The sequence below is a fragment of the Eretmochelys imbricata genome, chromosome 11 (assembly GCF_965152235.1).
Source record: "Eretmochelys imbricata isolate rEreImb1 chromosome 11, rEreImb1.hap1, whole genome shotgun sequence".
NCBI lineage: Eukaryota > Metazoa > Chordata > Testudines > Cheloniidae > Eretmochelys > Eretmochelys imbricata.
The window spans coordinates 9,114,811-9,129,421 of record NC_135582.1 but is presented as its reverse complement, the minus strand read 5'-3'; the positions used below and the strand labels follow the sequence as shown (position 1 = coordinate 9,129,421).

The window sequence follows — 14,611 nt, the reverse complement described above, 5'->3', positions numbered from 1 at the left end:
TGCTTGCAAAGAGGTATGAACATATTATTATTAATAAAAATCTGGCAACCAGTATTCCCTCCCCGTAAAAATATATACACTCTAAAGTACCATCATATCCACCATTGCAGAAGAAACAGGCTAAATGTAGATTACCCTTCCACATGCACGAAATCAAAGAGAGGTTTCATTTTAATATACAACACAGACCCAATGTACATTTTTGGAACAAGATTCCATACAATCCTAGATGGCCAAAGCTTGAAAGGTTCCTTTCGTACAGCTTTCGTTCTGACAATGGACTAATTATATAGGCACAAGATCAAAGAAACGAAAGGCTAAATGGAGCTGCTCGCCCTGCTTTACCTTATTGCCCCGGCAGATAAATGGCCATAGGAGCCACTAGCTGCAGAACTACCTCTGGAGTTATTAATATAAGCCACCAGGGAGTTAGGGGAGGTCCTGATCATTGTCTGAAGATCAATGCTGGCATCAGAAAGCGGGGATATGGAGAGGGCTCGCTTTCTGCTTAATCTTGGAGTAACCCTTGGGCTTGAAAATCTTGACACTGTAGGAAAGAAAAAAAAAGTGTGCCTGGTTAGACAAAAGCAGGCGCTCCTTGTTTCAGTTTTTATAGGAAGAATAAATGAAAGCAGTTAACAGCACAGTACCTTGCTTTGTAACACTTATTTTAACATTGGGAGTGGGATTTGACCTGGGAGCACACGGAAGAGTTGCGTCCATGTGCACACACACACTCTCTCTCTCTCTGTGACGCACACACACTACAGACAAATTCCTTTTGTTGCCATTACAGTGATTCTTATGGAAGAGAAGAAGCAGGAGTCAGGTGCAATAATTATAATGGGGATTCTTGATTGAGGCTGCTGAACTTTGGTTTTGCCTGATTTTCCAGCTCTCAGGCTGCCTGATTCCACCACACAGGCTCTTCTTGAGACCCAGATTTAGCACAGAACGTAAGTATGTGATTAACTTTAAGCATGTGAGTAATCACATTGAGGTTGATGGGGTAGCTTGCTGAATCAGGGCCAATAAGCCCTGAGCAAGGATTATCACTTTCTCACTTGCACCACTTCTGCACTGACGTAACTTCAGTGGCTTCACCAGTGCAAGGGAGAGAAGTGTCAGGCTACCAGTTTCTTAAAAAAATAGGGCCCAATCATGCACATGCTCTGTGTAAGGGGCTTCTAGGGTCTGACTCAAAGTCCACTTAAATCAATGGGAGTCTTTCCATTGACTTCCATGGACTTTGGATGAGGCCCTTGTTGCATTAGCAATGACTGCAGGATCTGCTGTCTAGTTTGTCTTGCTGTGTGTTTTTACAGCACCTTACCCAGTGGGGACTTGGTCCATAACAGGGTTCCGAGGTGCTATACAATACACAGTACAAAGAAATAACGTATCAATAATAGGAATACTTTTATTCATTTTGATTTTCTAAAAAGCGGATGAAATGCTGATTGCCAGAGTTTTCACTAAATGAAGAGTCTGCAGGGTGGGTAACAAGCTGTTCATTCACTAGAAGAGCCTGGATAAACACGAGGTTCCAAAGGGTCCATTTTTAATTAGTTTTACCTAAAAATAATTAACAGATGTATTTATTCCTCCAATCTTTACTCACAGATAGATACTATAAGGTTGCAGAAGAAACACTGCATTCTTCTTTCCAAACTGAGTGGTTTTCAATGCCTGCTTTAAGGTCCCAGCCACACACAGCAATAACTATGGAACTACTTATTATTGGCACCTCCAAAATTTTATACGCCCCAAATTTTACATTAGAAGGGACTGCTTGGCTCACAGGGATGATAATGGGACATGATGCCCTGTGCATCTCATCCCTAGTAGAGCTGGCTGGAAAATGGGGAGAGGGGATAATCATGATTTCACCCCTCCATTTTTCAACAACATTTTGAAACTTCTGACCAGCTCTAATCACAAGTTCAGATCCAGATGAGGTGAGCATCAGTTAAAAAAACGTTCCCATATGATGATGGTTTGGGGACCTATGTTAAATGGGATGGAGGCCTGATTCTTAGCAGAGAGGCATCTTTCTTACCAAAAAACACCATCAAATTGGGCAACAGTTGGCACCCTCGTTAGCATTCTCAGAAGAGGGGCTCTATTGAATGAGAAAAGGAGGAGAGATGTAGAGAGCTTCTTGTGTTCACGTGAATACACTTGTAGATACCTGGGTGATGGACAAGGTTTAAGTACCAAGAGTGATAGAAGTACAGCATGGGGATGGAGGCTGTACTGCACTGATCCCTAGATCCTCTCCAAGCTTAGGGGTGAATGTAGGGAAGCTGCTGACCTTGCTTTCAGTCCTTGGAGGACAAAAAAGAGCTTCAGTCTCTGGGGCTGTCAATCAACACCTTGTACCAGCACTAAATTAACTTAAAACAGAAAAAGCCCCTGAAGATTACTCTGAACACGGTGATTTTCAATGACTTAGCAGTAAGAGAACTGGACTGGAATAGCACCGCATCAGAGCAGAAGGAGAATCTTAGAAATTGGGTACGTGCATTTGTCTAGGGGAGGGAAGGAAATGAAATAAGCACTAGCACAGTGCTGAGCATCCAGTTAATGAAAGAGGTGAGACTCCAGGAGCCTAGAAAGTAAATTAAGAGTTTTAAGAAAACCTATTTGACAGCTCAAGTATAAAGTGCAGGCTCTTACCCTCAGAGGGGACCTGCCAGGGCCTGGACCCTATGAACAACTGTCAGTCAATCAGGCATGAAGTCATTTCCACCTTACCTGGTTTTGGTTGTGGGAGTCTGAAATAAATGGAGAGCTTATACTGGACTAATTTGGACTCTCTCAGCACTTAGGTGTGTTAGTGACTGGAACATGTGACTTCGAAGGGCAAATTCGGACTGACACCATCTGCAAATCAATGGGGCTGCACAGGTTGTAGTCAGGGCAGAATTTGAGTCTGAGCTTTGCAAAATATTAGAAGATCAGATCCAACTATTTGACTGAGGCCTATCTACACCTGGAACTGTGGGTCACGCCGAAAGTAGTGGGAGCAGCATATATACTGTGGTAGGTCACCTATTTTTCTAGGTTTTTGTATTTAGAAGATGCCACTGCCATGTAATCCAAAATGACTACCTGCTAGGCTCCTCCTAGCCTGCTAATAGGCCCATGTGACAAACCCAGTCAGCATTCAGCACCTGCATTTCAAGCTCCTTTCCTCAGTAGGTGAGAGTACAATGTTACAAATTCTTTCTTTTCCAGCAGCTGTCTCTGCTGAGCCCCTACCTCGCAGGGGTCTTGTGAGGATAAGTACATTAAAGACTGTGAGGCACTCAGGAACTTATATGGCCCCCATTACCATAGCTGTAGTATCTAAGATAGATAGGCAGATGGTAAGGGCTCTTGTTTTTCCATACCTGCCTCACCTGCTAGGGCATCGATGGGGACCAATTACTATTTATGTAGTGCCAAATGTATGTTAGGTACTTTACAGACAAATACGAAGACAAGATCCCAGCCTTGCAGACAACACATAGGTGAGGGGTGGTGAGATGGGATGTAACAAAAAGCGAGGGACAGAGCAGCAATGTAACCAATGTGTCTTGCAGCTTTCATGATGTGTGTTAGATCTTAAAAGCTGGTCATTCATTAACCCTTCTTTGAGGGGTGTAGTAGGATTTCACTTCACTTTGATCTAGTGCCCCTAACTGTTTTGTATTGGTGTACTCCTATACACCACACCTCAGGATAAATGAATTTTATGCTCACAACAACCCTCTGTGAGAGGGAAGCTCTATGACTAGCCTCATTTTACAGATGGGGAACTGAAGCACAGATAGATTAAGTGACTTTCCCAAGGTCACACAGGAAGTCTACAGTAGAGGCAGGAATGGAACCCAGGGCTCTTAAGTCTCAAGCCAGAGTTCAATCCATTAGATCACCCTTACTACTAGCTCTCAGCTGTATAAGAAGCATTTGGATTGATTCTGACAACTCCTTTCTGCAGTTCCATTTCACAGCATCTCCCCAATCACAAGGTGGAAGTGTCACTTTATCGTGGCTAATGTTAATGCAACCAAGAGACTCAACAACCCAGTGTTGCCAGCTTCTGTGATATTACTTCAAGTTTCACAATCTTTGGAATTTTGTTTAGAACTTTTGCTCCTGGAAATACATGATTAGGTGAGAATCATGGCTCTCCTTTTCGCTTTTACAAAAGTAAGTGTCTAGCCCTCATGGTTGTAAAGAAAAGCCTAATGTGACCCAAATGCAACCTAAAATCTCAAAAGCCAGAACGCAAATGTTATTTAAAAAAAATCTCATGAGTGATAAGACTTTGGGGGAGCCTGACTCCTGATTTTTGAATGGCTGGGGTTGGCCACACGGAGGCTTATTCTTGCCAGACTTGGTGCCATCTAAGTGGCAAGCTGGGGATGAACAGGCAGTTTTAAGGATGCAAATGCATTATAGATGCAAACATTTACTGAAAAAGGCAAGTCTGCTAATAGCAATAAAAACACTGCAGGATTTGTGTTAACCCATATGAACAGTAAAGTCTACCATGGTGCTGCTGTTCCTGACCTGAAGTGAAGGTAAAAAATGAACTACACAAGCAGAGATTGGCTAGAAACAAAAAGTCAGAAGCAAAAATTGCCAAACTTTGGATACTGACCTCAAACATTGCAGATGGCCCTTAAAACTTGGGCCTGAACAGACATCCTGCATCCAAACAACTCCTAACTTTAGGAATGTTCCAATCTGGATTCAGATCCGAACCGTGAGGCTGCGGCCTATCTCTAACATAGAATAAACATTTAAATATCTTAAGTTAACATTCTGGGTTTGGAGATAGACCCCAGCCTCAAGGTTCGGATCTGGATCCAGACTGGAACATTCCTAAAGTTTGGGGTTGTTTAGATCCAAAGTTAGTTACACCCATGTAGAAACTGGAGGCAGCACAGTCAAATGGCTGGAGCATTGGACTGAGACTCCTACTCCCACCTCTGCTATGTGACCTCCGGCAAGTCAGTCAATGCCTCTGTTTCCTCCCACATCATTTGCCTTGTTTGTTTAGACTGTAAGTATTTTGGGGTAAGGGTTGTCTTGTTATGTGTTTGTACAGCACCTAGCACAATCAGGCTCTACTCTGAGCTGGGGCCTCTAGGTGCTACTATACTACATATTATATCTATCTAGATCTAGATATTGTTTTCTGCATTTGCATTCCCACAGTCTTCTATTCCTGTAACAGAAGGAAGCAGGCCACATTTGACAGTCATATTTATCTCTGGTTTCAGAGTAACAGCCGTGTTAGTCTGTATTCGCAGAAAGAAAAGGAGTACTTGTGGCACCTTAGAGACTAACGAATTTATTTGAGCATGAGCTTTCGTGAGCTACAGCTCACTTCATCAGATGCATACCGTGGAAACTGCAGCAGACTCTATATATACACAGAGAATATGAAACAATACCTCCTCCCACCCCACTGTCCTGCTGGTAATAGCTTATCTAAAAGCCATTTCCAGCACAAATCCAGGTTTTCTCACCCTCCACCCCCCCACACAAATTCACTCTCCTGCTGGTGATAGCCCATCCAAAGTGACAACTCTTTACACAATGTGCATGATAATGAAGTTAGGCCATTTCCTGCACAAATCCAGGTTCTCTCACTCCCTCACCCCCCTCCAAAAACCCACCCCCATACACACACAAACTCACTCTCCTGCTGGTAATAGCTCATCCAAACTGGCCACTCTCCAAGTTTAAATCCAAGTTAAACCAGAACATCGGGGGGGGGGTAGGAAAAAACAAGAGGAAATAGGCTACCTTGCATAATGACTTAGCCACTCCCAGTCTCTATTTAAGCCTATCTCTGTTACTCCCACACCTCAAGGGAGATCTGTTTATTAATGTGCCACTTCCCTTGATAAATTACTAAATAGAAAGAAAAGCCTTGTACTCATTTCTCGCTGCTCCTTCCAGTGATTTATGTCCACAGAGCCGGTTCAGCCATCGGTCCCCATTAATCTGTAGAGGGAAGAAGTCCTGATGTCCAACAGAAGCTCTGGTTTTATTGGTGCAACCATTCAGTGCACCCTCCACTGCACGTAGGTAAATTCCTCTTCCCCCCCACCCCCGTGTAAAACTCTGCTGGAAGCTGTCAGATTCTGCAAGCTGGCCTGGGACTTTTCCAGCACAAATCAAGTAATATGCATTTTATTAGTGTCTGCTCTAATTTAGATCTTTCAGGCACTGTGGGATGTGTAAAGTGTTCTGATAGAGGATCTATGAGGCTGGGTGTATGCTTTACATTAGGGTCTCTCCGATATTAGGGGTTTTCACACATAGCTTTGACCTCAAATCATGTTACACACGAATGATTCCGCTTCCAGTGCGGATAGCAACAAAAAGTACCCAAGAAGGAAGGTGACTAGGGAATATAAAGTTTGTTTTACTACATAGAAAATAAGCAGTAACAACCAGAGGAGCAGAATATATCTATGATAATTATTCAAAGCAGGTAATTAGCAGCACCATGGGCATTGTTAATAACCCTAACCTGCACCACTTTTCGCTCCAAGTGCAGGGCACATTTCTTTGACCTTGCCTTTGCTTATAGAAACACATAGCAACACGCCTGTTTAACTACAAAAACAACAAGAAAACAACACACACGTGCTACCGAAACAAGCCACTTCACTCCACACACTTTTCCTTCTGGGGAGAGGATTAGAGAACAAAAAACACATGACAGATATTCATTCACATTGCACTACCGGAAGTCAGTCAGGTACTACGGGAATGAGTATGGGGTAAAAACCTATATAGTACAGAACATAATAATACTACTGGCCTGACATAATCCCTTACGGCGCCACACACTAATATTAGATGATAAACAGCAAGACAAATAACAATGAAGAGACACTTTGGTTAGGTTTGTCCGGGGGAGTTGAACTTGGGACTTCTAGATATAAAGCATGAGCCTTTACTCCCCTGGGCTAAAGGTCCAACATGTCCCCATGACACCTTTCAAAAGCAAATTTCAAGGACCTTTCCAGATATTAATTAAACCTCATGATACCCTGTGAGGCAGGTAAATATTAGACCCATTTTTCAAACACCTAGGCTTGTGTCTAACCACAATGACCCTTAAAATAAACTTCAAAAGTAAAGTCTCTCCCACCCCAGGCTCCCACTGCACACAACCCCTCCTCCCTGAGGCTCCGTCTTTCTGCTCTCCCAGCATTCTCACTCCCAATTGCCAGGTTTATCAGTAGGAGTCTACTTGCTCCCAGCAGCCCCTGTCTTCCTGAGAACTCTTTCTTTCTGCAGGGCTTGCAGCCTGGCATCTTCCCGCTCCTCTTCATAGGGGCCAGATGATCCTTGCTTAGGTCTGTCTACTTAGTAACTAAGCGTTGGCTGACCACAGGCCTCTAGCCCTTAAGGGGAAAGCCACCCTGTTACAGGCAGTTTCCCTATTCTGAAATTGTCGAAAGGTCCCTTTCAATCTCTCAAAAACTCTCACGGGAAAGGGGAAAAACATTTCCCACTCAGCTGTACTAAAAAGTGACATTCCGAGGGCCAGACTGCCAGTCAATGGCAAAGTGAGACTATCCTTAGAGATGTGACACCCAGTTGCCTGCTCTAGTCAGTAGGTAACACTCTCACCCAACTAAGAACCTAGTATTCCTAGCAGGCGTGGTCTTGTTCCTTTAAGAAAAACCCCTGTCCCTCCTGTGTCAGTGGCAGCTGAACTCGAGCTTCTTCTACCACTTCTATTTCAGCTCACGCTAAAGCCCATTAAAGTCAATGGGGGTCTTTCCACTGACCTTGATGGATTCTGGATCAGGGACTAAATTTGGATTTAGCAGCCTATCGTTAGGCACACAGGTTGGAAAATTTTGGCCTTTATTTTTTCAATTAATTTCCCTCCCCCAAACTCATAATGCACTAAGTTTTTGAAAAAAAAATCCTCATGGCCTGATCCCGATTAGTGCTCAGAATTAAAAGTGCTGAACACCTCTCATGATCAGGCCCCAAGTGCGTGAGAATGATGAACTCAGTTTTTGTTAAAGTTAGAAAGACTTTATTACACCTACCTGAGAACTCTAGAGTTCTTCAACCTGAAATATATATATATTTCTGATAATGAAGAAGAGAAAATGTTAAGCCAAAAGAATTCCCCCCATCCTTCAGCCCCAATTCAGAAGATTCAAAATGCGGGTTTAGAATGGAATGGGAATGGGGTTTAAACTAGAAGTTTAACTATGGACCCTTGATATGGAATTGTGGAGAACATCCCACATAAGATCAATAAAAACTTTACTTTCCTCCCTAAGGCATAAGAATGGCCATACTGGGTCAGACCAATGGTCCATTTAGCCCAGTACCCTGTCTTCTGACAGTGGCCAGTGCCAGATGCTTCAGAGGGAACGAACAGAACAGGCAATTATCAAACGATCCATCCCCTTCATCCAGTTCCAGTATCAGACAGGGAGAGGTTTAGGAACACCCAGAGCATGGGGATGTGTCCATGACCATGTTGGCTAATAGCTGTCAATGGACCTTTCCTCCATGAACTAATCTAATTCTTTTTTGAACCTAGTTATACTTTTGGCCTTCACAACCTCCCCTTGCAATGAGTTCCACAGGTTCACTGTGCATTGTGTGAAGTACTTCTTTTTCTTTGTTGTAAACCTGCTGCCTATTAATTTAACAGGGTGACCCCTGGTACTTGTGTGATGTGAAGGTGTAAATAACATTTCCTTATTTACTTTCTCCACATCATTAATGACTGTATAGACCTAGATCATATCTTCCCGTATCTCTTTTCTAATCTGAACAGTCCCAATCTTTTTATTCTCTCCTCGTATGGAATCTGTTCAATATCCCTAATAATTTTTGTTGTCCTTCTCTGTACTTTTCCCCCAATTCTAATGTATCTTTTTTGAGATGGGGCAACCAGAACTGCATGCAGTGTTCAAGATATGGGTGTTCCCTGGTTTTATACACTGGCATTATGATATTTTTTCATCTTATTATTTATCCCTTTTCTAATGGTTCCTAACATTCGCCACTGCACATTGAGTGGATGTTTTCAGAAACTTATCCACAATGACTCCAAGATCTCTTTCTTCAGTGGTAACAGCTAATTTAGACCCCATTATTTTGTATGTATAGTTGGGATTATGTTTTCCAATGTGCATTATTTTGCATTTATCAACATTGAATTTCATCTACCATTTTCTTGCCCAGTTACCCAGTTTTGCAAGATACCTTTGTAACTCTTCTCAGTTTGCCTTGGACTTAACTATCGTAATTTTGCATCGTCTGAAAACTTTGCCACCTCCCTGTTTACCCCTTTTTCCAGATAATTTATGAATATGCTGAATAGCCCTGGTCCCAGGATAGACCCTTCGGGATGCCATTATTTACCTCTCTTCACTGTGAAGACTATTTATTCCTACCCTTTGTTTCCTACCTTTTAACCAGTTACTGATCCATGAGAGGACCTTCCTTCTCATCTCAAGATTACTTACTTTGCTTAAGAGCCTTTGGTGAGGGACCTTGTCAAAGGCTTTTTGAAAGTCCAAGTACACTATATCCACTGGATCATCCTTGTTCACGTTTCTTGACACCTCAAAGAATTCTAATAGATTGGTAAGGCATGATTTCACTTTACAAAAGCCATATTGACTCTTCCCCAACATATCATGTTCATCAATGAGTCTGATAATTCTATTCTTTACTATAGTTTCAACCAATTTTCCTGGTACTGAAGTTAGGCTTACTGGCCTGTAAGTCCCAGAATGGCTTCTGGAACCTTTTTAAAAAATCGGCATCACATTCGCTATCCTGCAGTCATCTGGTACAGAGGCTGATTTAAGTGATAGTTTACATACCACAGTTAATAGTTCTGCAATTTCCTATTTGAGTTCCTTTAGAACTCAGGTGAATTCCACCTGGTCCTGGTGACATATTAATGTTTAACTTTTCAATTTGTTCCAAAACCTCTTCTACTGACACCTCAATCTGAGGCAGTTCCTCAGATTTGTCATATAGAAAGAATAGCTCAGGTGTGAGAATCTCCCTCACATCCTCTGCAGGGAAGACCACATGCAAAAATTCTTGGCAGTGGCTTTGTCTCCCTTGAGTGCTCCATTAGCACCTCAGTCATCCAGTGACCCCACTGATAGCGTGGCAGGTTTCCTGCTTCTGATGTACTTAAAATATTTTTGCTGTTTCTTTTTGTTTCTTTTGCTAGCTGTTCTTCAAATTCTTATTTGGCATGCCTAACTATACTTCTACACGTGACTTTCCAGAGTTCATGCTCTTCTGTTTTCCTTGGTAGACAGCCCCCAGGCTGTACCACACAGTGTACAAAAAAATCTATTTTAAGAATGTTTTAACAAGAACTCATTGGGTTTACTTTTCATATCCCCCTACACATATAGCCAGAAGGCCCAGTTATTATGAGCCCAACTCTAGAGATTAGAGAATAAATATAACTCACATATTTAAGCCTTTAAAAATGACCTGCAATACCTTTTTGGTACATACAAACTGCCTTTAAAATTACATGAAAATCAGATGTCTCAGGATCTTCAAGGGCTAAAACCAAGTGCTTTGTATCCCACTTGAAAGCCGTGACTCTCCCCTTTCCAAATGATATAAATATCCCATTTCTAGACTAGCAGCGTTCTAAGACTGGATCTTAACGTTCTCACTGGTGCAGGATTAAATCCTGGGCATTGGACCAATCTAACTCTGGAAGGAAATTCAAGCTTCATGAGTAAAGAAAGAAATATTTCTTTGGCAGTTTATTACATGGTGCTACAATTTATCACATATGTCAGTTTCCTTCTTTATCCACAATCTGGAATTTCTTCCCAAATGTAGACTGTCCCAAGAAAGAAATGTCAGAGACAAATTTTAGGTTCAGTCTCAGTTTAAGGTTCAATCTCGTAACTCTGACAATTTTATACACACACACTGTTTGGGGATATTATACGGATAGGACGGGAAGGAATTTTCATAAAGAAGGATTTAAGTCCTCTTTGCAGCATTGGAAATGGGAACAACACATCCCAGCTTAATGTAAACACACGGTGATCAGTTGTGAAGTCCGTTATGTATTAATGTGCCTGGGAATATCTAACTGTCTTCTTGAACTGACCCTAGAAATGAACTCCTCCAAGCACTGTGATTGACTGTCAGAGCGTGCAGGACATCCAGTATGTACCAGAACTTCAGACTGCATCTTTAAAGATAACTTTGTGCTGCAATCTAAGTGCTGGACAAAGAACTTGAAGAATCAATTTATCCAGAGGCAGCCACATAATGTACATGAAATACAGACATTTTACACTCCCTCCCTTCCAAATCACAGCCATAACTGGTGCTTCTTCTGTGTTTCTTCATCCAAAACCTAAAATAACATAGTCTTATTGAAGCCAACACTCTAATGGGCTGATCAGAAGGAAAAAAAAAAGGGAAAGAAAATTCTGTTCACAGGACACAGAAGTATCCCCCCAGGTTATCAAATTAAATCCAGAGGCAGTAACAACATCATAAAAAGGGGTTTGTGCTTGACATAAGACAATCCCCTTATCAATAAGCAGCAGCCAGCCACAAACAGTCTCAGGATAACCGGTTCCTTATTCCCTTCTTTCCTTCTGTTACAGCATCACACATCTTACTTTGACTGCAGCAGATTCTGGGCATTTGTTCAGGTACCAGGTGCTATCTTGGGACTCTTACTTTTTCATTCCCTGGGGCCCTATAAGGCTTAACAGTTCAAGGAATTCTAATGCTTCCCTAAGATCCTGGTTGAAAGGCCACATTCTTCTATTTCCAGTGCACAAGGTTAGAAGGCCTAACCTGCACATATAAATTGGATTCATTAGAAACCACAATTCAGGAGGATTCCAGATAAAGCACATACGGGATGCTGTTGGTCTCTCTCTGTTTTGCACAGTTTTTTCTGGGCAGGAGAAAAGGGTTGTCGGCTTTTCTTAGAGTCTCACAGTCAAATTGCATTTTTATGGAAGGTGCAATTAAAAGCAATGACATTAAAGAAAAGCTCTGCATCCAGCCATGACTATTGCATTCTTTATTCAGCAGACCTGGGTTCTATTCTCAGCTCTGCCACTGGCCTTCTGGGTGACCAAAGGTTTGAAACTAGGGGAACCTGCACCAGTGAAAGTATGGGTTCACACGAGTGCAGGATGACTACACTTTTGCTGCACCTCAGTGCAGTGACATTGGGGTAACGAAAAATGACAGTGTAGACAAGCCCTTAGTTATCTAGGAATCACCCCAGAGATTTAACTAAAGCAACTGGAAAGCCCCAGACAAGAGTGCATGAAAGAACTACCACAGGCAGCTGTCTCACTTCCAAATGAGCCTTCCAATGTTCAGATGGGGGTGTTAAAATGGGTTCCCCTCACCAGCAGAGTACCTGCTCTGTGAGCTGCAGTATCCAGGGCAGGAGAGGTTTTCCGCTTGAAATGTACATTTCCAAACTTTTTTTTTTTTCAGTTTTACACAGCGGCTTTGTGTTATTGTAGTCTACTGTGCCATGCGGTGTTTAACAGCTGTTATGCTCCACCCTAGAATTGGCTGCACTTCAGGGGAGGGTGAAGCGATTCTTGTAAAGTTTTTAAGGCAACAAAGAGATCTTTCGGAAGGAAAGGCGCTCTGTGAATGTAACATTTATTCCAACAACATGTCTGTATTTAATGTGTGCTATTGATATTCCCGCATCAGAAGAGCATCCTGTTTTATTACTAAACTATCCACCTAGGTACTTATATGGTCACTTATTTAAATAAATGATTGGAATAATCTGTTAAACAAAAAAGGAGTGGTGGGTTCAGTTCTTAAATCATGGTTTCAGAACAAACCACTTCACTCCAGGTTTCGGTGACTCGCAGTTCCCTCATCATGTGTAACTTTGAACCCAAGCCTCTGTTATCAGACAGGCTACTGAACTGAAGACAGCGCTTCAAACCAGCCAGCAGAACATGAACTATGTGATATAGCCATTGCCAAGCCCTTTTTATAGGGCTTAGGTCCCAATTTAGTAAAGCATTAAGCATGTGGTTAAGTCCATCCCTGTTTAGCAAAGGCTTAATTTTAGGCATGTTTTTAAGTCCCATTGACTTCAGGCAAGTTCTGAAGTCCTTTGTTGAATCAGGGCCATAGTTTATAACCAGACCCAATCTCACTGCTAGTGCCTTTGCTGGGGGGGAGTGAGAAAAGATAAATCAGACTGCCTGAACATGATCATAGAATAAATCCCAGACTAACGGATAAAACTCCACATGTGGACCACAGATTTTTTGGGGGGCCCGCTGCTTTTAACATGCTCTTCTTTAAAATGGCCTTGTGGAATTTCACTTCAAGTCTTCATTTATTTCCACTATTGCTTAATAGCTTAGTTTCCATTAATGGAATCCAAAAGTTTACAGATGGGCTTTCCAGTCACTGATCAAGAAAGCTTTTTTAAAGGATCAAAATAATGCTGATCCCAGTCTTTAGAGCTTGGCAAAACTCAACCCTCCCGTGTGATACCGATATAAACGTGGCTGCATGTAATTAGGGACCTTGTTACATGATTTACTCCAGAGCTACGCTAGGAGAAGCCAGGTAGTAAGAGACCCTTCTGCAGAACAGAAAATCCCATATGACTTTCAGATAAAAGACTGACACTAAGTATCCTACAGGATGAGGACCATGGTGCATTGAGCGTCAGTAGTCCGTGTTAGTATTACAAAAGCCATATTTGTTTATCTAACCAGCTCTTTATCTGGCACTTCAGTGAGCTGCTGCAAGTCACTGAAACAAATCACAGTTCAAGAAATGCACCAAGGAGGAGGCAGGGAGGGCCAGGGAATAAATGCAGATCTTGAAGACTAAGGAGATCTGCAGAGGAAAACTCAGAGGTGCCCCTTTGCACCAACAGAGGTTAACCTTTAACAGGCAAGATCATGAGGAAATTATTACTGACCACCTGTTTTGCTTTCTAACAAAACACCCTATCAAAGGTTTGGGCCTGAGGGCTGTGGTTGTGGGGAAGGGCAGAACAGTATCAGAGAGAAAAGATCAGGATTTTAGTTATAGTGTAAATCTACACTGTAATCATGGAGTGTGATTTCAGCTCGCGTAGTCATACCTGAGCTAGCTTTAATCTAGCTAGCTTGGCTACTGGAGAGTGAAGCCGTGGCAGCCTGGGCTTCAGCATAGGCTGTACAAGCCCACCCAGAACTGTGGGTAAATACTTGGGTGGCTGGCCCACCTGATGCTTGTGATGCTGCAGCTTCACTGCTATTGGTCCCCAAGCTAGCCAGATTAAAGCCTACATGATGATGCCTGATGATTGCAGTGTAGACATACCCTTAGAATCCTGGTCCTTGGTGAATCTAATTGTTGATGGCAGAAATCAGCTGCAAAGTGTTTATTTAGAAATTGTTTTTATTTAGAAATTTAGATGAGCTCTCATCACTGCAGCCTCAGTGCAAAAAGAAGTCAGTTATAAAGCAATGAAACCTCAAAGTCTTTAAGTCTGAAAGATCAAAAGTAGAATCTCTAAAGCAGTAATGGACTGAGACAGACCTCAGTTTCAATG

General features: G+C 42.2%; 1 protein-coding gene across 1 annotated transcript in view; it reads right to left on the bottom strand.

Annotated features, from left to right (window-relative positions):
• The window catches only part of GLI2 (GLI family zinc finger 2), a 183,568-nt gene that overhangs the window by 30,234 nt on the left and 138,723 nt on the right, over window positions 1–14,611 (bottom strand). Inside the window, exon 5 of the mRNA XM_077829890.1 lies at window positions 346–547. Coding sequence (XP_077686016.1) covers window positions 346–547 — 202 coding nt within the window. The remainder of the gene's footprint in view (window positions 1–345; window positions 548–14,611) is intronic.